The 27,013-nt window shown below is 47.7% G+C and overlaps 1 protein-coding gene across 6 annotated transcripts; it reads left to right on the forward strand.

Annotated features, from left to right (window-relative positions):
* Positions 1-586: 586 nt before the first annotated feature.
* ROGDI (rogdi atypical leucine zipper) lies at positions 587-26,601 on the forward strand. 6 transcript variants are annotated; one of them, XM_037910616.2, is made up of 11 exons: positions 587-871; positions 11,497-11,568; positions 12,270-12,352; positions 14,606-14,660; positions 15,675-15,755; positions 18,563-18,658; positions 20,574-20,672; positions 21,296-21,409; positions 22,353-22,402; positions 23,822-23,948; positions 25,565-26,601. In XM_037910616.2, exons 1-11 carry the CDS (start codon positions 830-832, stop codon positions 25,604-25,606), a joined length of 861 nt encoding a protein of 286 aa, XP_037766544.1. In that variant the 5' UTR covers positions 587-829; the 3' UTR covers positions 25,607-26,601. The 6 variants fall into 6 exon arrangements, 4 of the variants coding, with proteins under 4 accessions (XP_037766544.1, XP_037766546.1, XP_037766547.1 ...); XR_006284167.1 differs by lacking the exon at positions 23,822-23,948 and having other exon boundaries at positions 744-871; positions 21,296-21,509; XR_006284166.1 differs by lacking the exon at positions 25,565-26,601 and having other exon boundaries at positions 744-871; positions 21,296-21,509; positions 23,822-23,899.
* The last annotated feature ends 412 nt before the right edge of the window (positions 26,602-27,013 follow it).

A 27,013-nucleotide genomic window follows, 5' to 3' on the forward strand; every position in this document is an offset into this window, starting at 1 on the left:
CTGTATCAAAGTGTTAAACCAAGATTTTCAAAAATAATAAAGCACATTCAATCACATTGCTCTCACTAAAAATATTAATTTTTTTAGTGAGAGCAAATAAAATAAATTTTAAAAATATTGTTTTTGCATCTTTATCTCATTGTTTTTTAATTTCTATTTTTGTGTATGTTTTATAATTTACATAATATTAGTACAGTAGTACATTTATATAATTGATACATATACATATATTGAGGGTGTGTGCTCAAAAATTTTTCACTGATAGGGGTGCGCGATCAAAAAAGTTTGGAGACCACTGCTCTAAAGCAGCGGTTCTCAAACTGTGGGTCGCGATCCCATTTTTATGGGGCGGTGAGAGCTGGGTTAGACTTCCTCTAATACAGGTAAATTACCAGCTGCCTGTTGGTTCATTACGTGATGGGCTCTCAGTCCCTGCATGGCCCGGGTGCACATCCCTGCCGCCTGCCTCCCCTGCTGGATCCCGGCCACTTCACCACCATTCAGTCTTAGGCCCCGCCCCATCTGCCCATACATTGTGATGTCACGCCAGGCCTTATGGCGTCATCCCCAGTCCCGTGCATCTTTGCCCTCAGCTCTGGGGGGACGGAGATAATTCCAGCCACTCACCAGCTCCCTGGGCCGCGTTGCTAGGCAGACTAGAGGCCGAGCCGCGGTGGGAGGGGTCGGAGTTGGGCGGGGCCTGGGGGAGGACAGTAACCAATCCCAAGGCTGGTGGTGCCGGAGCCTAGCCAGTCAGGAGTGAGGGGGGCGGGCACGAAGCGGAGCCGGCGGCCCCGGCCTGTGCTGAGGAGGAGTGGAGAGCTGGGGCATGGCGGCCGCGATGGCGAGCGCGGCGGAGCGGGCAGTGCTGGTGAGTCCGGGACCCTCCCCCTCCTCTGCCCCCCTGCCAAGGGCCTGGGCCCGCCCCTGCGTCTCGCCAGCCGGGGGTTGGGTCCAGCCCCAGCCCCGAGGCCCTCCTCTGGGGGTGAGGGCCCTGTGCCCACCCCCCCGCTCTGGGACCCTTCCCCCAGGTGTCCCGGAGAGAGGCGCTGCCCGGCGCGGGGGAGGGGGAAGGGCTGCCCGGGGCCTGCCTGCCCTGGGGCCGGTTCTCCCCTGCCGGGCAGTGCCCCCAGCGCAGCACCCCGCCCCTCTCCGCCATCGCAGACAGCATTAGCCCGGCCGATCTGGAGATGGAGCGTCTCGCCTGGGTGGTGGCTGCCCCTGCCCTGGCCAGGTGACCCATAGGCCTGGAAGGGACTCCAGAGGTCATCTAGTCCCGTCCCCTGCACTCACGGCAGGACTAGGTATTATCTAGACCCGGGGTCTCAAACTCAAATGACCACGAGGGCCGCATGAGGACTAGTACATTGGCCTGAGGGCTGCACCACTGATCACCTGCTGCCCCGGCCCCGCCCCTTTCTGTGAGGCCCCACCCCTGCCCCACCTCTTCCCAACCCTTCCCTGCCCCCATTCCAAACCCTTCCCCGAAATCCCCACCCCAACTCCGCCCCCTCCCTGCCCCCAGGGGGTGCAGGAGGGGTGCAGGGTGCAGCAGGGGCTCAGGACAGGGGGTTGGCGTTCAGGAGGTGTGCGAGGTGCGGCGGGGGCTCAGGGGGTTGGGTGCAGGGTGAGGCAGGGGGCTTAGGGCAGGGGGTTGGGGTGCAGGAGGGATGCAGGGTGAGGCAGGGGCCTCAGGGCAGGGGGTTCGGCTGCAGGAGAGGTTCGGGGGGTAGCGCACCAGGGGCGGGGCAGGCTCCCTGCCTGCCTGCCCTGCCCCCACGCCCTCCAGGGAGGAGGCCAGGACCTGGTGGGGGAGGTGCACAGGGGTCCGTGTGTTGCCCTGGCCTCTCCTCCAAGTACCTCCCCTGAAGCTCCCATTGGCCTGGGAGCTTCAGGGGAGGTACCTGGAGGGGTGGCCAGGGCAACACACAGACCCCTGTGCCTCCCCCCAGGTCCTGGCTGCTTCCCGGAGCGGTGCTGGGGCAAGGCAGGCAGGGAGGGAGCCTGCCCTGCCCCCGGTGTGCGCCGGGTCGGAGCTGCTCTAGGTAAATGCTGGGGGGACCGCAGGGAGCTGGTAGGCCGCAGAAAATAACCCCGTGGGCCGCGTGTTTGAGACCCCTGATTTAGACCATCCCTGACAGGTGTTTGTCCAGCCTGCTCTTAAAAATCCCTAATGATAGAGATTCCACAGCCTCCCTAGGCAATTTCTTCCTAACTGTCCTGGTGGTTAAGCCCTGGAAGTTTTTCCTAATGTCCAACCTAAACTGCCCTTGCTGCAATTTAAACCCACTGCTTCTTGTCCTATCCTCAGAGGTTAAGAAGAACAGTTTTTCTCCCTCCTCTTTGTAACAACCTTTTATGTACTTGAAAACTGTTACGTCCCCTTCTCAATCTTCTTTTCTCCAGATGAAACAAACCCAGTTTTTTCAATCTTCTCTCATAGGTGATGTTTTTTTGACCTTTAATCATTTTTGTCGCTCTTCTATGGACTTTCTCCAATTTGTCCACATCTTTCCTGAAATGTGGCGCCCAGAACTGGACACAATACTCCAGTTGAGGGGCCTAATCAGCGCTGAGTAGAGCAGAAGAATGACTTCTCATATCTTGCTTACAACACTCCTGCTAATATATCCCAGTATGATGTTTGCTTTTTTTGCAACAGCATTACACTCTTGACTCATATTTAGCTTGTGATCCATTATGACCCCCAGATCCCTTTCCGCAGTACTCCTTCCAAGACAGTCATTTCCCATTTTGTATATGTGCAACTGATTGTTGCTTCCTAAGTGGAGTACTTTGCATTTGTCCTTATTGAATTCCATCCTATTTACTTCAAACCATTTCTCCAGTTTGTCCAGATCATTTTGAATTTTAATCCTATCCTCCAAAGCACTTGTGACCCCTCCCAGCTTGGTATCATCCACAAACTTTGTAAGTGTACTCTCTATGCCATTATTTAAATCATTGATGAAGATATTGAACAGAACCAGACCCAAAACCAATCCCTTCAGGACCTCACTTGTTATGCCCTTCCAGCATGACTGTGAACCACTGATGATTACTCTCTGGGAATGATTTTCCAACCAGTTATACCCCCACCTTATAATAGTTCCATTTAGGTTGTATTAATGAGGTTCATGGCATAGGGTCATTGCTGATTGTGAACTAAGCAGGGAAGCTGAAGTTTGCCTAGCAGCCAACAGGCATTTCTCATCCCTGACCTCTTCTTTCAGGGCACACTTTCCTTGGGCCTCCCTTAAATACTGCTTGCGGGGCACTGCCCACTTGTCCAGTGTATTAGTCTCTTGTTCTTAGTATTGAAAGCCTTAATTGATATAGGGTCAGTACCCCTTAGGAATTGTCTGCTGCCGTGTGTCCTGTGAAGACCATTAAGATCAGCAAATTGGAGCTACTGGTCCTTCCCCAAGATAAGATCTTGAGGATGGGAAGCGGATTCTTGTCAGGCTTTCAGCCCTGGAATGTCCTTACTCACTAGTACATCCTCTGTAAATCAAGGTTTGTGACTCTCTAGCATTTTACTCTTGTTGTTTTCGGGTCAGGATTGTAACTCGCTGGCTGGAGGAAATTTTACAGATGCCATCTCTGATAATTTTTAGCGATTTCTAAGGTACCTAAGAGGCCTTTGGCCTTGGATAACTGAAATTAAACATCGGTACTAAAGGACATTTTTATGACCAAGATATGCATGGGTTTGTCCATCAAGAACTTAATTAACAAATGTGCCTGAAATTGTGTTCTAACTGAGACCCTATTGTAATCAATAGGTGGAATAGCAGTTAAAACAACCCTAAGCTAAAGGCATGTCTACACTATAGACTTAAGTCGACCTACGTTAGTTCGACTTACGATCACTGCAGGAATTACTGCTGATGTCCCGACTGCCCTCCTTCTGTCGGTGGTGTATGTCCTCACCAGGAGCGCTGTCACCCACTGAAGAGGGGCAGCAGGCAGGGGCTGAGAGCCCGGGCTCTCAGCTCCACACAGCTCCCCTCGAAGAGCCCTGTAGCCACCCAGGCTTCTTGCCTCCCTGTTCCCAGCAGGGGGCAGCGGGGCACTAGCTGCCCAGCTTTCTTGTCAGTTTCATAGCTCCAGCATGGATCCCTGAAATTGATAAGACAGCCAACAGTCAATGTAAGTAATGCAGTGTCTGCACAGACATTGTGTCACCCTAACTACACAACATAAGCCCTATGCCTCTCATGGAGATGAAGTTATGTCAGTGTAGTAAGGCACTTACATCGGTGGGACAAGGCTGTAGTGCAGTGGTTCTCAACCTATTTATCATTATGGGCCGCAAAGTGTTAGTTGGGCCGAAAGTTGAGAACCACAGTCCCCCCTCCCCCCCCCACAAACCCCTATATTCAGCGCCTTTCACCCAGAGACCCCTCCACAGAGCGGAGAGCTGGGTGTGGGGCAGGGACCCCGACCCCCGCCGTGCGGAGCCAGGGAGCAGCCAGGACTCCGACCCCCGCCGTGCGGAGCCAGGGAGCAGCCAGGACTCCGACCCCCGCCGTGCGGAGCCAGGGAGCAGCCAGGACCCCGACCCCCGCCGTGCGGAGCCGTGCGGCAGCCGGGAGCCCATGACCTTTAGCACACAGCTGAGCTGGGCCGCAGCTGTGTGCTAATTGGTTCTCATGCGAGCTGCAGGTTGAGAACCACTGCTGTAGTGTGTAAGCTGACATAATTAGGTCAACGTAAGCTGCCTTAAATTGACCTAACTGTGTAGTGTAGATCAGGCCGATGTAACAAAATAGCCAACCAACCAGGACCCGCAGGAATATAAACATATCCCACCCTGTCTGAGAATCCCAGCCATCCCCAGCCCCTCAGCTTTTCTTCTCTGATCAGGCTTGTTTGATTTATACTCCCTTCTGTCAATCCCCAATTATAATTCTTCATATTAATTTTGGTTAGGGCTGTGAATCAGGTTCTGCAGGACTCACAGGAAACCCCCAAATAGTAGCACTTGGGTTATATCAAACAAAGCCAGAGAACTTCGGATGTGTGTTTTTTGTGTGTTTTATTTCTTATGGTCTCCTGTGACATGTATGAAGTCATAATAACTGAGATCTGATGTCCAGGAATTCAAGAAAGACTAGAACTTATGTGAGTGCCATAAGTAGCTCCCCAGAAGTATTTGAAAAGCTCAAGAAAAAAAACAAAGGAAATTCTAGAGCCTGTACACATCCTGGTCTTTTTCTCCCACCTCCTCCTTAATAAAGGGATGTACCATCATGGAAACAGAAATAGATTAATTATTAAAATCTCTGTGCTTTCTGACTTAAAATGGCCTTGGACAGAGGGATGTGTTTATGATGTGGTTTTAACTGTTTCAGAAAAAGGTCCAGGGTACTCTAGGAAACTGAGCAAAACAGACTGCTGCTGTGTAAGTCCCTTTGGATGTGTCAGTCTGTGACACTGCAGGTGCCGTATGCCACTTAGTGTAAATTCATACGTGGATGAGTAAATTGCCCCAAATTCTACATATTGAGATTTGAGACTTCTAAACAAAGGTGCCTATTCTGAGCTGTAGATTTTTAACAAATTCGTAGAAGTATTCCAAACACAGTTAGGCTGGAACTGTGTTTTAAGTGACAAAATAACCAACCAACCAACCAACACTTGTGTGAATATAAATATGCCTCACCCTCTCCAAGAATCCCAAGCATTCCAAGTCTCTCAGCTGTTCTCAAACATCTGCAAAAACGTAGCATGCCCTGAAGGTCAATATACTGTCTAATCTGGACTGATCAACAAACGATAAGAACCAAGCCAGTCTGTGTGTACCCTGAAAATGGAAGAAGCGTAGAAGCTTAAAAGTGGTTTAAACAGTTGATATGGTGTTCTTCCTCTTTAAATGACTGCACATGTGCATTCCACTCTAGATGTGCATGCGCTCTGCGCACAGTCACCAGAAGTTTTTCCCTCAGTGGTACCCGTCATGGTGGCTCAAGTACCCTTTGCTGCAGCACACTGTGCAAGTATAAAGCACCCAGCTGACCCTGTGCCCCCTCAATTCCTTCTTACCGCCTGTGATGGTTGCTGGAACTGCTCTCCTTCCATTCACAAGTTCTTTCAGTGGACTTTCTCTTTTTATTGTACATAGTTAGTTTTAGTAAATCGTGTTTATTGGAGTTTTCTTCCAATCCCCAGTACCGTGGGAGGCCTCGGTCACCGGGCTTCAAGCCCTGTGTCTCCTGCAACAAGGTTATGCCCTTGAGCGACAGGCATTCAAGCTACTTGAAGTGCCTGAGAGATGCTCATACTGGGGACCATTGCTAGATCTGCAAGGACTCGCTCGGAGAAGGATCGTGAGGCCAGGCAGAAGATCCTGCTCATGGAGCTGGCACTGAGACCTTCATCTGAGCCAGGCCGAGTGCCTCAGCATCAGTAAGGAGTGATCCTCCTACCTTACCAGAGTCCCGGCACCAATCACCATCTCCAGGGCCCAGAAAAAGACAAAAGAAACAGCATGCCAAAAGGGGGGGCATTCCCGGCACCGAAGGCTGCCAGGCATGGGAATCAGGATAGAGTGCGATCTAAACCAAAGCACTCCTCTACCTCAGATCCATAGAAGCTGGCACCGTTGATTCTGGCACCTACGTAAGTACCGTTGAGTCTGTTACCAGAAGAGCTTCTGTATTGGTGGCACTGCAGTACCGACACTATTTTGGTCCTGACCACACCGGAAGCATTTGTAGCTGTCAGGGACCTTCTCTCGCTGTCGGTACCGTCGGCAGTACAAGAGTCATAAGAACATAAGAATGGCCATACTGGGTCAGACCAAAGGTCCATTCAACCCAGTATCCTGTCTGCCGACAGTGGCCAATCCCAGGTGCTCCAGGGGGAGTGATCCTAACAGGTAATGATCAAGTGATCTCTCTCCTGCCATCCATCTCCACCCTCTGACAAACAGAGGCTAGGGACACCATTCTTTACCCATCCTGGCTAATAGCCGTGAATGGACTTAACTTCCATGAATTTATCTAGTTCTCTTTTAAACCCTGTTATAGTCCTTGCCTTCACAACCCCCTCAGGCAAGGAGTTCCACAGATTGACTGTGTGCTGTTACTGGAACTGGTGTATTGGTATTGGTGAACAGGAGTGAACCAGCTGGGTCATTTCAATGTGAAGGGCACAGTACCATCAGAAGGGAAACCTGTAGTGCTTGCCTCAGTGCAGACCTCTCCACCCCGTCACTGATCTCTGGAACGGTTGGGAACAGCACCTCTGTGGTACCCAGAGAGTCTCATCCTCTTCGGAATCAGAGATCAGGTCTTACTCTTCCCCTCCTTGAAGCCGTTCTTGCTAATCCTCTAGACATTTCCACCCTTCCATGGATCTGGGCACAGGAGTACCATTAAGTGGTTGGCCAGGAGATCACTCGGGACCTACACCAGTCCAGTGGCCCTTTTGGAACCTATGGAGGTTTTCCCCCAGTTTCCCAGGCATATTCCAGGTGCTGCTATTCAGTGGCCTCTGAAAGATGGGTAGCATTGTCCTACTAGGTGGCACCCAGTCTGGACTCCGGTACCAGGCCTGGTATCAAACTCAGAGCCAGTTCAGTGGGATCCTGCTGATGCAGAAAGGGAAGAAGAGCACCCACAGCCAGTGCTGGCCTCCTCCCCTGATAAAACAGTCCCAAAAAGGGGCATGTCGCCTCCCCTGGGTGATTCTAAGACTCACCAAGAGTTGTTAAAGATGGCGGACTTGATTCTGAGCGTACAAATGGAGGTAGTAAAAGAGTCCTCCCACAGCCTGGTTGACATTTTAGCTCTTCTAAAATAGTTCTGCCTCTCAATGAGGCCATTATGGACCAGTTAAGACTCTGTGGCAGACCCCCACATCCCTTCCTGCCTACTTCAAAAAGGGGTGAAAGAAAATACTATGTTCCCACCCAAGGTTATGAGTTCCTTTAAACCTGTCCCCCTGTAATCCCTGGGAGTATCTGGTGCCAGTAAGAGAGAGAGACAGGATCAATTCAGGACTCAAAGAAATTAGACCTGTTCAGTAGGAAACTTTATTCTACCGGGGAGGTTACAACTCAGAATTGAGTTTTAACACGTGGGACTCCCGCAAGAGTTCTCCTTGCTAGTGGACGAGGGAAAAATCGTTGGCAAGGACCTCTTTACAGGCTGTTCTGGATGCGGCTGACTCAGCTGTCAGGTCCATGGCTTCGGCAGTTGCCTTACACAAGAGTTCGTGGTTACAGTCCTCTGAGCTCCTGCAGGAGGTCCAACAGACTGTTCAGGATGTACCCTTTCAAGGAGCCTTGCTCTTTTTGTGACTCCTTCTGTTGTTCCGAACTCTGCTCCCAATGAGGTCACAGTCCAGGTTCCATCACAGACGCCTTCCTGCTACCTTGGACGGGACAGCTTTATTATACTTTTCCCCCCAATCCCACTTTACACAGAGCGCTGCTAAAGATCAAGCGGGACCAGGTCCAAATTATTCTGATAGCCCCAGCATGGCCCTGCCAACACTGGTTCTCCACTCTGCTAGACCTCTCAATGGTGACTCCAGTCCCACTCTCATTATACCTGGACGTGATCTCTCAGAGCATGGTCGGCTGCTCCACCCAAACCTGAGTTCCTTTCATTTAACAGCCTGGAAGCTCCATGGCTAAATCCCAGAGAGCAGGCTGCTCAGAGCAAGTTCGCCCAGTCCTACTAGAAAATAGAGAGCCCTCCATCAGGGCTACTTACCTCTCAAAATTGAAGTTGTTCTAAGTCTGGGCATCCCAATCCAGAGTCTCACCCACGCGTTCATCCATCCAAAACATTATCGCACTTGAAACAGTAAGATTTAGCAACATCTTCTATCAAGGTTCACTTGGCAGCAATATTAACTTTCCTCCTGAGGGTGGATAACCAGTCTGCTTTTCAAATGACATGTGAGTCAGATTCCTCAAAGGCCTCAAGTAAGGGAGCCCCTTCCCCCTTGGGACCTGATCCTGGTCTTGTCAAAACTTATGGGACCATTGTTTTGAGCCTTTAGCAACGTGCTCTTTGTTATACCTCTCCTGGGAGGTGGTTTTCTTAATTGCCATCACTTCGGCCCAAAGAGTCTCTGAACTCCATTCCCTCACATTGAAGCCACTGTACACAGTGTCTTCCTTATAGGTAAGGTGTATTTACATCCTCACCCCAGTTTCCTCCCGAAAGTGGTTTCACAATTTCATAGCAATTAGGCAATTTACCTACCTGTCTTTTACCTGAAACCTCATGCAAATAAGAGTGAACAACGTCTTCACTCACTGGATGTTAGATGGGCTCTAACTTTCTACATAGAAAGAACTAAACCATTCTGGTGGTCCACCCAACTAACTGTTTGTGGCTGTAGCGGACAGGATGAAAGGTCTCCCAGTTTCTTCAGACAGCTTCGCCCTGGATGTCGTCATGTATTTGCAAATGTTAAGCTCAGGCAGGTGTTTTGCCACCAACTAACTTGACTGCTCATTCCACAAGATCGCAAGCATCCTCAACAGCATTTTTAGCACAGATTGTAAAGCAGCAACCTGGTCAGTGGAGCACACGTTCTCCTCCAATTACACTGTCACTTCGCATTCAGGAGATGATGCCAAACTTGGTCAAGCTGTACTGCAGCCTGTGTACATGAACGCAAATCCCTCCTCCTACTTAACTGCTTGGGAGTCACCTTGGTTGGAATCACATGTGCAATCACTCAAAGAAAAAACAGTTAGTAACCTTTCGTAACTGTTGTTCTTCAAGATGTTTTGAACATCCATTGCTTGACCCAACTTTCTACCCCTCTACATTGGAGTTTTTCAGAAAAAAGGAACTGAGGAGGGGGCACGGGGTCGGCTGGGCACTTTATGCTGGTGCTAATGGTACACAGCAGCAGAGGGTGCTTAAGCTGCCCCAATGCATCCAATGAGGGGGAAAAAATTCAGTGACTGTGTGCAGGGCTCACACACACCTAGAGTGGAATGGAAACATGCAACACAATTTCAAAGAACAACAGTTACGAAAGGTTAGTAACTGGTATTTTTTTTTTTTATAGCTGATGGTATTGGGGAGAGGGAGTGTGCGGGCACCAAATGAAAGGAGGGCAAAGCTGCCATCCCCTAGTCTTTGGGGAAAGTCCTTCATGTTGCAGTGAATCTCTTTGCCTACTCTCCCCTCAAATGGAACCTTTTACCACCCCAGAAGTGACTGTTCTTAAGAGCTGAAAGGTTTTTCTTTTAAACATTTAATGTGTTCAGTGGTTTTGTGAAGACTCTTTCTAAGGAGATGTACTCAGAGAGGGATTGTCTCATTCTCTGGATTGGATCCATATCATGTTTGACTTGCTGTAAGCTCCCTCATTCTAGCAAACTCCCAAACCTGATTCCACCAAAGGATCAAACCTCTCATTGCTTCCTGCCAGATTCCTGCTATAACATATCTCAAGCTTTCGTTGGCACTTAGTGGTTAATAGGTATTTTATGAAATGGAATCTTATCCAGATGTGCATCCAATAGGCACATCTGGCAGGTTAACGAGTGTTATAACCAACATCTTTGTCCTAGCCCTCATTCAAAAGGGGTTTGCCAGCAGGACTTTTCCATCTCTTGTGAAAAGAGCTGGGCGGAAATCCACATATTTGCTAACACTTCTCCTAGTACACATTGGTAGGAATGGTATAGTGGTTAGGCCACTGGACTAGACTGGGATTTGAGAGACTTGATTCAGTTCCTGACTCCCAGCCACACACTGCCTGTGACACCTTGGGCAAGACACTTATTTACCCTGTGACACTGTTCCTATCTGAAAAATGGGGTTGTCCTTCCCTACTTCACTGTGGTGAAAGTAATCCTCCCCCCAATGCACGCACACCTACTACCTTTGGTGTTCTTTTGACCAAGGGTGTTCTTATACTAATACTTCAGGTTTGCAGCTTCAGGATCTGGCTTTCACAGGCTTTCTCCATAGCAGACAGCTAGTTGAGGTCAGCTGAGAAGTTGTCCCATCAGATCTGAACTTGTTTATTACTGAATTTGTGCAAACAGTCCCGTCCCCTCAGCTGACTTTATTTCGGGTTCTTTCCTAATTAAGCTGCTGTTTGGTAAACTACGAGACCAGTATAAGAACCAGACTAGAACAGCCCCAGAGTTTTCAAGGAGGCAGGATCTGGGCTTTATGCTTCATCTGAAATGGATACCTCCAGCAGCACAGGGCCACCTACCGACACTATTATTCATATAATGTTCTAAATAAATAAACATTTGCTCAGTGGAGTCAAGGCAAGATATTTTGGCAGCATGGAGAGGAAGAGAAAATAACGCCTTTGAACAATTCAGTCAAAAACTGCCTACCTTTCCTCTTGTTACATTTCCACCTGCACATACCAGTAAACTTGTTCTCCATGGTGTATGTGCTTCTGTGCCTCGGAAAGAAATTAAGATCAAGGATCCTGTGAAAGCCCCAAGAGACTCTCGTAGATGATTCCTGTTTTGTCTTTCCATGGCTATAGGAAGAAGAGTTTAAATGGCTTTTGCAAGAGGAGGTTCATGGCGTCCTGAGACAGCTGCAGGATATTCTGAAGGTAACGAGCCAGTTCCAGCCATGCATGGGGAATTTGCCTTTTCAGTTGCTTTTTTCTGGTTGCTGTTTTGTTCTGTGTGAACACAATGCTGGGGTGACAGCCCTGGAGAGCAGAGACCTCTCTTTATCCCCAGAGAAAATATATTAAAAACAAAAACAAAAAACACCACCACCCCTACACACATACTAATAAGCTAACTAGAGGACCCCCCAACCCTAACATGAGCTCTGGCAGGAGCAGTCCTTTAAAACCCCACTCAAGGGGTTTCCTTGTGATTTCAAGTTCATCACAGCTTCAGCTCAGAACAAGACCACAGTCTTATGGGACCCAGTCCTTCCAACCCTTCCCTAAGGACCAAGGGACTTGTCTGTTTATTTGATCAGGAAGAAGGCACTGAGCTGGTTTAAAACAAGGCTGTTTATCCAAAAATCATTTCTTGGTCTGGTGGTCCCTGAAGAATCCAGTTTGAACGAGCATATTTGTACCTCTCTAGAAGTGGCTTTACATCAGCATCCTTCTCCTCCTAGAGGAGTTGCATACAATGCCACAATAACACCTACACAATTGCATTTTTAATACAAGGGACCTCAAAGCTTTAAACCTAATTCAATAAAGTTAATCTTAATCCCACAAGGTTTGTCCAGGATATTGCAGAATTATGTCACTCTGTCACAGTGTCAGTTCCCTTTGCTCTTGTGCAGGAGGCTTCTCACAGGTTTGCTTTGCCTGTTGGTAGCACAGAAGGACCAGTCAAACAGGAGAACTTCATGCTGGGCACTTCAAGGTAAGTGTGTGTTCTCCCTGTGCACGTTTGGTCTTGGGATCCTCCTTACGTAGGAAAGGAGGGGGAAGGTTGTGGAGGATTGAGGCAATTCGCTCCCATTTTACACAGATTCTCCTGTTGTTGCTATCCCCCATTTAACATCTGGAGACACTAGAACACTTTCATAGTTGAGCACATCCACCTTCTAGTGACCCAGGTGCCTGACTTGCAGAGCGCAGAAGCTGATTTACTTTGGTGCACAATTTTAACTCGTTTCCTACAACGTCTGTGACAGTTTGGCATTATTTGTCTCTTCTCGCTTACTGCTCTCCTAGCTTACTTTAATCATTTGCATGTCACATCTTCCTCCCTCCCCCATTTCATCTGCTTTGTTAGATAACGAACGTGGAGAACTGAATGCAGTGGCATTTAGAAAAGCAGCAGTTCAAGGCTAAGATAAGAGCCCCTATCGGACAGCTGTAGCTGGGAGCTATCCACTCTGTGCTCTGTAAATCCCAGTGTAACTGTTGTACTGTGTTACTCCCACAGTTGAGTGGTTGGGTCGATAGCTGAATATCTGCTTCTAAATAGATGTTGAAATGTTCAGCCATAATTTCATTATTTGAACCTTTACTGCTGCAAATTTCCAGCCCTTTAAAAAAGAGACTGTCGCTCTGAGGAAAGCCTGATATTTTGCTGTTTGTGTTGTAAAAGGCAGTCAGCCAATGCTCATTTAATCATTGTTTAATAACCTTCTAAAGAAAGAACACTAGACTTTCCCATCTATACTGCTTTCTTGCCATTTTATCAAACATTAATTGTATTTGCCTGTTAAAATACACATACCTGTCCTTGTTTACTCTATATGCATTAGCATCTTTGGTAATGTACATACAGGATGGGAAGTTCATTTCTTTGATCCCATAAGAATAGTGCTCTCAAAAAAATCACTCCTGTGGTAGGTTTAAGTAAAATTAGATGCTTCCCATCAGCTGAAAGTACTTTTTAAATGGATCACATTTTAGGCTTTACCAATTTCCTGTTTGATTCTTTAGTGGAATCACCAGGTGGTTTTCCTGGTTATATTCTGATTCATTACATCACTGCTGAATAGTTAGATCAGTTCTCACCATGCTCAATGTGTGAATAATGAGGAATCTCTGTCTAGCGCTTACAGCTGGAGACCTGGGCTCAAGGAATCTGAAGTCTGTTCTTGGCTCTGCTGCTGACTCTGCGTGTGGCCTTGGGCAAGTTCCTTAATCTCTGTGTGTTAGTCTCCCCAAATGTAAAATAGGAATAACGTTTACCCACCTCACAAAGCAGTGTGAGATCTGGATGAAAGGCGCTATATAAGTGCGGTTACTACTAAACTGCATCTGAAATAGTCACCGTTTTTGAGCCTCCAGTCCAGCTCTACTTCTGTAGAGTTACACAGTAGACAGTGAAACATGCTTCCACAAAAGTTCTGAGCAGCAAGGAATTCTGGTATCCAAGGGGGAAAATCTGTGTGTGCAGAGATTGTCTCTGTCCATTCCTCTTGATGTTTCTCTCTTCTATCACTTCAGTCTACTTTGAGTTGAACTGCAACAGGTTTGTCTCTGTCAGATGCTGGGATGTCAGTGAGATCATGGTGTCTGTGTTAAATGAGATGGGCTCATAAATTGGGGTCCTCAAAGCCCAGATACTTTAGTTTCCAGTCATTGTTTCATGTAAACATGTAACAGGATTGTTGAAAAGGTGGGACCTTTGCTGAAGGTGACCAGTTGCCCAGCACTACTCTTCAACTTCCTCTATGGCATAAGCAGAAAGTGTACACAATGTCAGATTATAACCTAGTTTGTGATTTGCATCCATGCTGTTAGTGCCAGAATTCTAATGTTTAAACGGTGAACAGTGTGTGGATTGTTAATACAAGGAGGAAACTAGTTTAGGATGGGACCTTAGTGCTCTAACAAGTCAGTTACACAAGGGAGCATCTCTCAAGCAATATTACAGTTGCTGGCAGGAGGCTTGATGTAAGAGTAGGTGGTGAGAATGCATCTCCCTAGCTGAGCTGTCCACAGGACATACTAGGACCAGCACTGGGGAGCTCCTGTGTACCCACCTGGGAGTGGGGAAGGGCCTTTCTGCCCTCTGCTGTGTTGCATTTTGGTTGGTAAGGGTGGAGGCTGGTCCTCTGTTCTTGCTGGGGGTGAGAGGCTGGCTGCTTCTGTACCCGTCTTGGTAGGCTGTCTCCTGTGACTCTCACTGGTTGGAACTGTTTTGTCATTCCAGCGCAGACCAGGTGAAAGGAGTATTGATGCTGCAGGGAGATGCTCTATGCCAAGCTGTGAGTACCAATCCACACCAATCACTTTGTGCTAGCACTGAAGCATACTCCTTGCCTTTCTTCCCCTGCTAGACCTTGTCCTTTCAGATGTCAACAACCTGGGAGGTGTGTCAAGCCCATTGGGGCTGGAGCTGCCCTCTGTGGTGGTGATTGGCTGGTTGCTGTCTAGTGATGGCACCTCGGTACCACAGTGATTGCATCTTGCCATTGCTTTGGTTGGTTTTACAATAGGCTCTGGTGCCAGCCGAACACTGCCACGCAACTGAATGAAGACGCAGCCAAGTCTGTGGCTGTACAAGGCAGTTCTTGCATAGCTGACATGCTGCTGGGACATGATGCCAAGGGTTGAAATCTGTATCTAAAAAAATCTGAGTGCAGGGATGAGGAGGAGGAAGATTCTGTCCGTACATGTGTGTGCTATTCTGCTGGGGTGTGTTTTCTCTCCCAGTTAGGGAGTGGCACCTTGGTTAACTGCAGTCCAGTCTTAATATGCATGGTGTACAGTCTTAGATCTGTTTTAACTCAGCCTTCCAAAACTGTCACTTACTCACCTGGGACAGTTCATTATTTATGATGACCGAGTGAAATATCATTAGTGTTTGCAATATTGTAATCTTGATGGTAGGTAGGTAGAGGGCTTAACTGTCATGTGTATTGCGATAGACCCTTCTTAGCTGATGGGCTTCTCACCTACGTTGCCCCTTATCTGTACCATCAGAGTTCCCTCAACACCTCCTAAAATGAACTGGCAGTCTCCTCTCTGGGCCCAGTTCAGTAACGGCGTTGTCATTTATGACTTGCGTCTCCCTCCTGTAGAAATAAGATTTAAGGTGAAAAACTGGCTGAACCAGTACTGCTCAAAATGCCCCCACTCAGCAGTCAGTGTGGATGGATCTGTCGGAGATGGGATGTATGGGTTTGAAGGGGTATGAACAGCACCTTTTGTTCAGGGGGTGCCCTGCTCTGCATTTTGTGGGGGAGTTCCTCTTATTTCTCTCTCTCTCTCTTTTAAAGGATATTAATTTGAAAATACCCAGAAATAACCAGCTCCTGCACTTCACATTCCGCGAAGACAAGCAGTGGAAATTGCAGCAGGTATGGTTATCAGGAGTCTTCCCTGTGTTGAGCTGGTCCGAGTCTGAGCAGCCTGCAAAGGCCCTCTCCTTCAAAGAGAAAAGGACTGGTCTTCATTGGGGTTCTCCAGACCCCAGTACCCACCTTCCTTTCCTTATCAGTTGGAGTGTGATAGAGGAGGGGGCAGAGGTGTGAACTAGTTGGGATTAGGGCTTTAGAAGAAAAAGGGGTGGGTGCTTCTAGTTCCTGAGACATCAGTGAGCTAAAAGCTCTCTGGGATGGAGTGCTGAGCCTGTGAAAGGAGTGCTCAGAGCACCTGGGCTGTAGCTCTCTCTCTCAATGCCTGTTGAATCTTGGCTGGCTGAACAGAGAACAGTTCATCTGGCCCTGAGCTGGCTCACAAGTCTGCTCTCATTCCCTGTATGAAATCATGTCTTTTCCCTTCTCCTCACTAACAGCATATGCCAGTGCCTCAGACTCTAGCTATAACTGGATTCTTCAGTCGGAGATCTGGCTTCTGGAAATCTAGTGTTCAGTCTCATGGAAGTAAAGTTTTCCACCATTGAAGTTTAAAAACTGACTCTGGGGTTCTATGCTATGTAGATCCTTATACATTGTCTTGGATTTTTTTTTTTTTTATAAGCATATTTGGATTTTGGTAGTTTGTTGGACCCATCAGTCTACAACAGATTGAAAGCTCTAATTTACTGGCATTTTAAACATGTTAGCTAATTGCCATGTTTAGACTCTGTGGTAGGTGAATCAAACCCTCTGTTGATTTGGGCTTTGAGTCACTGAAACTTATGGCTATGTTGAGGAGTTTGTGCTCTGCAGACAAGTGAGCTTTTGTGATGCGCTCAGCAGTGTTGCCGACATATAGTGACTCTTTTTTGTATTGCTGCTCTATTGATATTCTTCCACCGTCTCTTAAGCACAGCTCCTGCCTTCATTTACTTTGGAAGGACTTGGTCTCTTAATGTTATTTAGATGAGGAATGCGAGAGCCTAAAGGAGGCAGAATAATAGTATTTCATGAGATTATGAGGAGACCCTTGTTCTGTTTCTCTCAGAACAAGCCTCCCATAGTGAAATATCATGAGTCTCTTCCATGAGGGGGTGGGCCTTGCCAATCAGAGGAAGTGCAGTGAGTCTGTGTGGAAAGGAACCAGAAGCGGGAGCTGGTTGTGGAGGGGAAGGTAGTTGTTACTTGAACAGGGAAAGGGCTGGGAAGCCTTCGGGGAAGTGGAATAGAGAAGGAAAACAGGTCTGACAGAGGAGGCAGGGATGAGTGGAGTCCTTGTATTGACAAGGTGGATGGTGCGTGTCACTGCAGCGCCTAGTGGCATAAGCTGCTCCCAAGTCTGTTGTTCTGGAATATTCCTGGAGGTGGGGGATCTGCAGGGTAGTGTCCTGTGATGCCATGTCACGAGTGCCAGCGGTATCTGAGCTGCCAGCTGCTTGCAGCATAATGGTGGTTTTGCACTGGACAGGTTTCCTCCATCTAAAGACACCCTCCTCTGAGTCACAAGACTCCTACTGAGACTTCTGAGCTGTGTGCTCTGGGGAAGCAAGTGCAAGTCATACAGGAGCTTTTCTCATATATCTATCCAGGGCCTGCACTAGGTAAGGTTCAGTTCAGCACTCGGGAGAGCTGTGCCGAGATTTGGGGGAGAAAGGAAGCTTCAGACTACAAGCTTCCCATGAACAAAGTGTCCAAAGCTGTGTCTATCTGTTTCACTGTTACATTTGCAACTGGCACCTAGAACTTGTTTGAAAACCCTAGCGAAACATGCCCTTCACACCATCCTGCTCTAAACTCGTTCAAGTGCTTTTTTGTACACACCGACTGCCTCTTACTCTAACTTGTGCCTGCCTTTTCTGTGTTCATCTTCCGCGTTCATTAATGCCTTCCTCTGTTCCAGCTCCCACACCAGCCTCTGGTGCTGAGTGTCTGAGTCTCACCCCCACTTGGAGATGCTCCTCTGCTCTTCTCCCTCTGCCAGTGAACCCTTTCTTTGCCTTTGGAGTTTTTCCTCACTCCTATTATGGGCAGCTCTGGCAGGATTGCTCTGTTAACGGACCGTATGCTGCAGTCTCTCTTGGTTCACAGGGGTTCATGCTAGATGTGCCTCAGGTCTATTCTGTCAAAGGTTGCTCAAGAGGCAAGCCCCAGTGATATGTTCCCCTGCACCCAAATGCTACAGCAGCTACTCTAGAGTGTTAGTAATCCACTGTTCCAATGAACCTTAAAGTTAGAAATCAGTGCTTCGTGTTCTTTTAAAGTATTCAGATGTTGTATTGGTTTTAGTTCTATGGCAATGATTCTTAAGAGCAGCCACCGTAATCGGATCACAGCTGAAGATGGGGAGACTGGACAAAGACAGTAACCAGAATGTGCTCTGAATGCCCTGTATCCTGGACAGTGGGAATGCCTACCTGGATAGCAATGTATCACGTTTGTTTCTGGCCCTGATTGCTCACGAGATCTTACTACCTGACATCACTGCTCCTTCAAACCATCAGTGCTAGTTTGATGGTCCAGGACATAAAATAGCAGGCCCCAGACTTCAGATCATTGTTTCTTAAAATGCCCGGTCTGGTAGACCAATCATTTTATGATCTTAATGGCAGAGGTAACAGCTTGCTTTAGTGGTGAGTGCCGAGTGCCCGAAAGAAAATGCCTTTAGTGTTATGGGATGATCAACATTTTCTTTCCTGTCTGTGCAGTGGTAAGGGATGGATCCTGAGAGACAACAGTGGGATAGTCTACTTTTTAGCATTAGTTCAGGGGGAGCTGATTTGACAGGGCTGTATTTTGTACCTTTGCAGATCCAGGATGCTAGAAACCATGTTAACCAAGCAATTTACCTGCTCACAAACCGAGATGTAAACTACCAGTTCAAAACAGGCTCTGAGGTCCTCAAGGTGAGCAGAACGCTCTCTGGGAGGTGGGGTAAGAGGATAGACTCCAATTCCACATTTCTCCCCTCTTTTTAATGCAGCTGCTCGGTGTTGGGTTTTTTTGTACTGAGTTGAAATCTCTGCAGAGACTGGTCACACAAGGAGTCTTTGGTAGTGCAGGGACTCAAACCCAGGTCCCTGGCTACCGTCCGAGCCACTGGACAAGTTGACTGTAACTTCTCACCACATCAAGTGTGAGAAAAGCCTGTTCCGTTTTTACTTGGGCAAAGGCAATCAAACAGGAAAAGATCAGCAAATAAGACCACCCCCCTTTTACTTCCCCCTGGGAAGAAGGTGAGTCATAGTTCAGAGTGCCTTAACGTTCTAGTAGTCATGAGCTCTGTAAAAAGAAAAGGAGTACTTGTGGCACCTTAGAGACTAACCAATTTATTTGAGCATAAGCTTTCGTGAGCTACAGCTCACTCCGAAAGCTTATGCTCAAATAAATTGGTTAGTCTCTAAGGTGCCACAAGTACTCCTTTTCTTTTTGCGAATACAGACTAACACGGCTGCTACTCTGAAACATGAGCTCTGTAGCAGATGAACACAGCTCCCCCAGAATTCTGGGTTGGGCATTCTTCCCAAAATAGGGACTATATCTGAGGAAATTCTCCTTCAAGATGCAGTATTCCTGCCAGGTGAAAAAGCCACTACTGTCACAGAGTTATAGGAAAGAGCTTGCTCATTTACGGCCCCAGTCCACGAATACTCAAGAGTGTGCATAACTTCATTCACGTGAGTAGTTTCATTGACATTCATGTGATGACTCACATGACTAAAGTTCTGCACATGCAAGATTGGAGCCATCAGAGCAATTAGGCAACATTTTTATCTTCTTTTGTATGTAAAGCTTCTAGAAGAGCTTTCAGTGTCTTTAGCTCCCTCTATGACTGTCAGCACTTAAAATCTTTAAATTGTTTTCTCTGCTGTTTCTTACATAAGGCACAATGGGCTTTTTTTTTTTTTTTTAGCTGGAGTTGGAGGTGACTTACCCTGAAGAGGGGTAAAGTGGGGTGAAGGAATGTGGGCTGACACTTCTGAAAACATTTTGTGCTTTTTATGTAAGGCTGCATGACAGTGGTACATTTTCGCCAGCCAAATTACACTTATAAACAGCAATTTTCTTTCCCAGTTTAAGTCTCTGAATTCCTGCTCCTCTTTTCTTATAGCAATATAGTCTCTCTCCCTGCCCAGCTTGAGCAGGTTCATTTTGTTTCTAACCCTGTTGCCAAGTAGGGTGTAAATTTAGAGTGAAGATTTCACGGTGGGATCATGTAGTTCGGGGAGTGGGGAGGGAGACAACCTGGGAGAGAGGTGACTCAGATGCAAATACCTTCTGCTGTTTAGAAGAATTTGCAGAGCAAATCATGCTTGGTCTCATTGTAAAGATGCCAGGAGAGGTCTGTAGCATGAGTGACTCTCTTTAAAGCAAGCTACTTGGTTAGAATTCAGAGCAACAGAATATCCAGGAGCTCCAAGCTCTTCCAATGGCAGATCCCATAGAAAAGCAGAGGCTCTTATATGAAACATCAGCACTTTCTGATCTGGAAGCTTCTCCCAGTGACAGTACGTCATTGACAGAGCATTAGAGTAATGCCAGTTAGGCTGATGTGGTTTTGTTGGGAACATCAGCAGGGATATGCAGTTGACGGAACATGCCTGCCCGTGAGTAACCTGAAGAGGGCTTTGCTCTCTAGGGGTCTGAGCGAGAGCTGCTTGCTTCTGTTTGATCCTCGGGTGGGAGCATGTGTGTAGAGCTGACACCATGTCTTGATGCAGTTTCCCCTGTAACAACTCATGCGTGTTACGCAGGCTCTTCAGCTCGCCCTCCAAAGCTGCATCATGGCCTTCAGACAGGAATATGTGTTTTCTTTCCTAGCTGATGGATGCGGTGATGTTACAGCTGACACGAGCTCGGAACCGGCTCACTACTCCAGCCTCCTTGACCCTACCAGAAATTGCCTCCAGTGGCCTTACGGTAACGTTATATCAGTCTTGGCCTATACTGCCTGCTCCCTCTCTCTACCCACTAGTGAGGGCTATCATGCCCCTCCATGATGGGGATGTGGTTTGCTGTTTCTAATCTATCCTTGTTGGACACAGTGTAAGAGAATCTCCTTTTTAGTCTTGTATAACTTTCATTGTCTGGAAGCAGATGTAGACCCTCTGCTCAGTATTGGTGGTCGGTCTACCTTTCTCTGCTGCAGGGAGCAGCAGACCTGGGCTTAAAGAGCCCTCAGCCAGGAGAAAGAATTTTGGCTTTGTCAACTGGGCTTCTCCAGAGCAAAACTCTAAAGAGGGACTAACTATGGAGTCTAACCCTTGTCTCCTCTGTTCCCTTACACAGTGTTGGTGCAAGAGCTGTCTAGATGTCAGGTGCAAAAAGAGAAATAGCCATCATGTATGGTCACGTCCCTATTCCAGTCTCCCTGTAAAACATAGCTTTTCTCCTTTGCCTAAAGCTCTTAACGTCTCTCTGCCTCTCTCTTCCATTTAAAATAAAAAAAAAGAGAGAGAGAGAGACTCTACGGTAGTATTCCCCTAGCTATAGAAACAGAGGGTCCTGTCACTGATGCAGAAATCATTTCCATTTTCTCACAGAAAATGTTCACCCCCGCTCTGCCCTCGGACATCCTTGTGAATTTCTACATCAACCTAAATAAGCTGTGTTTGACTGTCTACCAGCTCCATGCACTGCAGCCCAATTCCACAAAGGTAGTCTCCTTTCTTCACCTTTCCCAGTCAGGGGAGATATGGGCTAAAAAGAGGAGTTCTCAGTTCCTTGGATGATGCTGACACCTCATGATGTGATGTGGTGAGATTTCCAGAGCATGGGATGAGTGTGTTTAGTGTTAGGTACCTGGAATTAGGTCAGGATGCAACCAGAACACCTGGTCTTCCTGGAAATGCAAACCTAGGTTTGGGAATAATGATTTAGCAAAGATGGAGCTATTTGAGTGAGCCCCAGAGGGAGTCATCACTAAATTTACCCGCATGATATTTTATTTTAAAAAATATATTTGGGTCAATTCCTTTATAGTGTTAAAGGGACACAGTCAAGTTAATGAATATTTTTCTAATAAAAATCCCTTATCTGTGTTACAAATACATCTTAGATTATTTAAACCAAAGGAATTTTAAAGAGTTAATTTCATTTTCACGAAGTTGCTTGGCCACTTGGATTTCTCAGCTTGGACAGTGGAAATAAGGCTAGTCAGTTTCATTTGGTTTATAAGTAGTTTCTAGTGAGTTTCACTCTGAGGTTCTCCCTGGTGCTGTGTTTTTGGATGCAAACCCTGCATAGCAATGGATTCTTTTCTGGGACTATTACTGTGGATCTTCTGTGTGAGCTGATTTAGGTAAAACTGAAACTGGGCCAAACTGGACCCAACAAACTTAGAGAATTCATGTCCTCATAAGGGGCAGGGAGAGACCAGATGCTAGAGGCTCTTTTGGCTCTGCCTTTTGTTTACTCTTAACTTCTATGCATGCACCTGCCCGTGTTTCTTGATATCAAACCACTGTCTCCCTGTATATAGCAGTAAACGTGAGTCTCAGCTGCACTTTGTCAGAACATCCTGACAAATCTTTGATTGTATTTTTTTTCCTTATGTCAGATTTTAAGTGACTTAATTTCTCTCTTGCATCCTTTGTGTAGAACTTCAGACCTACTGGAGGGTCCATTCTGCATAACCCTGGAGCCATGTTGTAAGTACTGTCTTCTGAAGGGTTGTATAGCGTGTGTAGGAGAGGGTGATGTCCGACACTGACTCATGACAAGAACATAGTCATTGGCATTAGCCCTGTTTATGAATAGCTTTGAACTTTTGGCCAAGCAGAGCATCTGTTAGGCCAGGTCTACACTACAGTCTTACGTTGGTATAACAAGGTCACTCAGGGGGTAGCCAGCCTCTCGGGGAGGTGGAGTAGCTTCGCCGATGGGAGAAGCTCTCCTGTTGGTATAGGTAATGTTTTCACTAAGGCCATGTCTACACTAGCACTTATGTCAGCAAAATGTTTGTTGCTAAGGGGGGGTGAAAAAACATCCCCCTGAGCGACATAAATTTTACCAGCATAAGTGCTCGTGTGCACAGGGTTATGTCGGCAAAAGATGCTCTCTTGCCGACATAGCTACTTCCGCTCGTTGAGTTGGTTTTATTATGTCGACAGGAGAGCTCTCACCCTTCGGCCTAACGTGGCTACACGAGCACTCTTCTCGCGGCACAGCTGTATCGGTACAGCTGGGCTGCTGTAAGCTTATAAGTGCAGACATGACCTAAGTGCTCCAGCAGCACAGCTGCAGCACTGTAAGTGTAGACAAGCCCTTAGGTAGGGCAGCTCCAGTGAGCCAGAGCTGGGGCTGTACCTGCTGAGTACTGGTGCAATAGCAAGATCCCTTCAGTGACTCGTTCCCTGGCCCAGACAAACATGGCTGTTCAAAATACAGTCCTCACTGAGAGAGGAAGGGGCTGGCAGGGAGCTCAGGCCCGGCACAAAAGAGAACATTAACCTCCCACCACTACAATCAGTGTTTCATTCCCTGTGCTGCTGCCCCTGCATGTTCCCTGGTTAGCCACGGCTTGACCCTGCACCTTATTTAAGCTGGGCTGAAGCTGTTTCATATTCAGCATGTCTGGCAGGTGTCTGGTGTAGCCATGTGCTTCTGACAGAAATCCTTGTGGTTTCTTTCATAAGGGGGGGAGGGAGGGGAAGAGTTCTAAGTGATTCATACTGATTCTCCGCACCTGGGGGGGCAGCCGTGTAACTGAAACTAAGTGGTGGTGCAGTGAGCTAGATGCATCAGCCTCTCCATTTACAAACCTGGGTTCCACTTAATTTGACTACAGGTAAAATGGATGTGGCTGCCTACAGTGGATAGGTTTCACAGTCTGCCATCTCTATTGCTTAATCTAGGACTGGACTATTGGGGGAAGGTGCTTTGGCAGAACAGTGGAGAGGAAGCTGTGTAGCATTTGTCTGCTAACTAGCACACTGAGCCTCACTCTCATGAGCACTACATGCACCTATAATTTACAGTCCAACCCTGACTTAGCTAGTGTGGCCCCTGGATTTATCAGAGTCCATGGAGCCCTGTCTATGAGCAGCTGTGGTGTGTTCTCTTTGCAGTGAGTGTGGCAGCCAAAGATATGAAGTCAGCCACGTCCATAAAGTGGAGTGTGTGGTACCTTGGCTAAATGATGCCCTTGTCTTCTTCACGGTCTCTCTGCAGCTCTGCCAGCAGCTGAAGGACAAGGTAGGGATGTGGGCAGGAGTTCTGTTAGTAGCGGGCTCCCTTTGCTTTTAAAGGGTTTCAGACCTGTTCAAATTAGTTACCTAGGTGCTCTCGTGAGCTGGAATGGTTTTGACCATGAGTGCTTGGCACAGAGATCAGTATGCAGTACGACATAATTTGTTCTGTGTATTGATGGCACAGGATGTTCAGGGAAATAATGAAAAATTGTTGCTATGGAGCTGACAAATGGTAGGTGCTACGCAGCAGTAGGCTAGTTAAAATTCCGAATAACTGGGTGAGATTTAGTAACAGGGTGTTGTTAGCAGCTGCAGAGAGAGCCCCTTAGAATCCAGCAGCCTGGTCACTTTGGAGGAGGTTTGCAAGGTTAGAAGTGTCACTTGCACCTGTAGAGAACCGGATGAGGTAATTAGCTCACCAGCTGAATGCCAGGGAGAAGGCAAACAGTACGAAATGCTGGGCTGGGGATGGGGGCTCCCTTTAACTGCTGCTATGTTTATGTTGTACTTGGAGCACAAGGGAAAAAACAATAATAAAGACACTTGGTGAAGGTACCCCGGTGTGGACTGTATGTGCTGTGTAGCTCATCAGGAGGGCTTAACAGTCAGGGTTTCCAGGAGCAGAAGGGGGAACTCGTTCAAAAGGTCATATGAGGGACTAGTCATGCTGTTTCAGAAATATGTATTCCTGGGCTAAGGACCGTGGCCATACATTGAGAAACTGAGATGAGGGGCCAGAGGTTCAGAGCCGCTGGAGAGGCAGTGTGGTCAGACAAGGACTCGGGAGGATCTGAGACCTGTTCCTAGCTCTTCCACTTATCTGGTGCGTGACCTTAGGCGATGGGGATAATATTTTCCCTCCTTTGCAGGGTACGTTGAGCTCCTTGGTTGAGAAGTGCCATGTAAGAGCTCGGTGGTCTGGTGTGTATCTGCTGTACATTATATGAAGCCTGTGGCAGTGACACTCTCTGTGTAAAACACTATGCACAACTATGGCTCCATAGACAAATGGAACAAATAATAATTGGCCCATTGTAACGGCTCTTGAACTTGGAACCAGGAACCACTCCTTATATAACCAGGGCTAGAACACTCTGGCAGGATCCGTGTAAACCCCTCAAGAACCAGTAGACTGTTGGTAGCACTGGTTCTGGATCACTGCTGAGGCATACACCTGTGGTCCCTAGGATTCAAGCGTGGCCCGTTGCTCCTGGCTTGGGCTGTGTACTCTCAGGGGGAGGTATGAAGGGAATGTCACTCTCCAGAAATCCCACTGGCTGAAAGGAGCTCTGCACAGCCCCCTTGAGCTGGGAGCAGCCATTGTTCTGAGTTAAAGGGAGGGATGTGAAAGAAAATAGAGGGGGCTCCTGGGATTTAGAAGGGGTCTGGCCAGAGAGAGATTGGAGAATTACTGACTCCAAGTGAGGGCCCAGATCTAAGACAATCATGGACTCCTTCCAGCTTCTCTCATCCCCAGAGCTGCTTCCAGTTCTGGCCTGTGAGGTGGGTTGGGGAGGAAGCTGTCCCTTTAACAGAAAGAAGCAGCTTTAACGTGAGACTGTTATTTAACAAGGATCTAGGGAACCCAAGGGCCTACCTGATTTATCCCTTGTTTTCCAGATCTCTGTGTTTTCCAGCTACTGGAACTACAGGCCATACTAATCCTTCCACAAGAGTTTGACCCTACACGACCCCGACCACTACTGCCCTGCCCCTCTTAGGAGGAAACCCCTGTGTACCAACCTGAGAGGAGTGCCATGTCGCACTGGCCTGTGTCCTGCCATACACCAGGATCAGTGCTTTCCAGAGACATCACCTGTAGGAGCTGCTTGTGCTTCAGACCTCAGGGTTCAACACATGGCAGCACTGAGCAGGGCCCCTCGCAGTGCTGTGATGTGGACCGTGAGCTTGCTCATGTCTGCGTAGTCACATGTGGAATGTTACTTATTTGCACCTTGCAAGCCCATAATGAGTTATGTGGACCATGTCCGAGGGGTTGGGGTGAGGGGAAGACCATGAGCCAGTAAAGCTAATCTAATTTGCACATACCATCGGGATTGCTGGACCATGAACAGAGCTGGGGAGAGACCAAGACAGACAAACACTAATTGGGGCAAGCTGAGTGCTTGTTAATGTGCAGCACATCATGGATCAAGAGGATGCTGTTTCATGCGGTGACCTAGGATGGTCCATCAGGGTTTTTGAATGGCCCCAAGACTCATTCTTTCCTGTCCCAAACCCTCCCCAGCATCTGTCCAGATGTTTCTCGTCATTCATTTTGAGATGTTCTTATTTGCAGCTGTTACTTCCTTCTCCCTGGCACCAATGTGACTGTGTGTTACTCCTTGTTTCTGAGCCCCAGGTGAGCCAGTCATTTCTGTCTGTTAGAATGTAGCTTCTGTTTGCCATTTGCACATAAACCTCTCTCTCCCTAGCACAGGAATGAGCGGAGCCTCTGTCCGCTGTCTGTGCCAGGTCTTCTGTTGTACAGTCTCTATGATCTACCACAGGGTGACACTAAACACAGATTTGCAGACAAGACTATGTTGTTCCTGTGGAAGGATGGTGGTTGTTAGCTGCCTAACCTATTGATGCTACAGTATATGAATCACCCCCATAACCAGTCAATATTTGTGAAATAAAGTTCCTCAGACCAAGCGCTGTGCTGCGTGGCTGTTACAGGCATTGTTCAATGCTAGGACATGTTGAGAATTATTAGTGGTCACAAGTGATTTACTACCTCTGTAAGCCTGGAGGTGTTTAGTGTGACTCACCTAGAATAGCCTGGCTTACTGCTCAGCAGGGTAGGGTGGAGGGAGGATGGCTGCAAAATAACAGCTAAAGGGAGGCTTGGGCAGAGCAGAGCGGGATATATGGGGTACAGTGCAGTATGAAATGAGCAGAAATTGAGGTGGGGATAGACTCAGGCAGGTGCTAGAAGATCACGATGAGGAAGGTAACCCTAGACCATGGCAAGAGTCTGGAAATAGTTGTAAGTCAAGTGCTGTAGTGCAGGGGCACTCAACCTCTTTCCCCCCACGACCCAAAAGCTACCCAGTGCCACTCCGT

This window comes from Chelonia mydas, chromosome 10 (assembly GCF_015237465.2).
Source record: "Chelonia mydas isolate rCheMyd1 chromosome 10, rCheMyd1.pri.v2, whole genome shotgun sequence".
Lineage (NCBI taxonomy): Eukaryota > Metazoa > Chordata > Testudines > Cheloniidae > Chelonia > Chelonia mydas.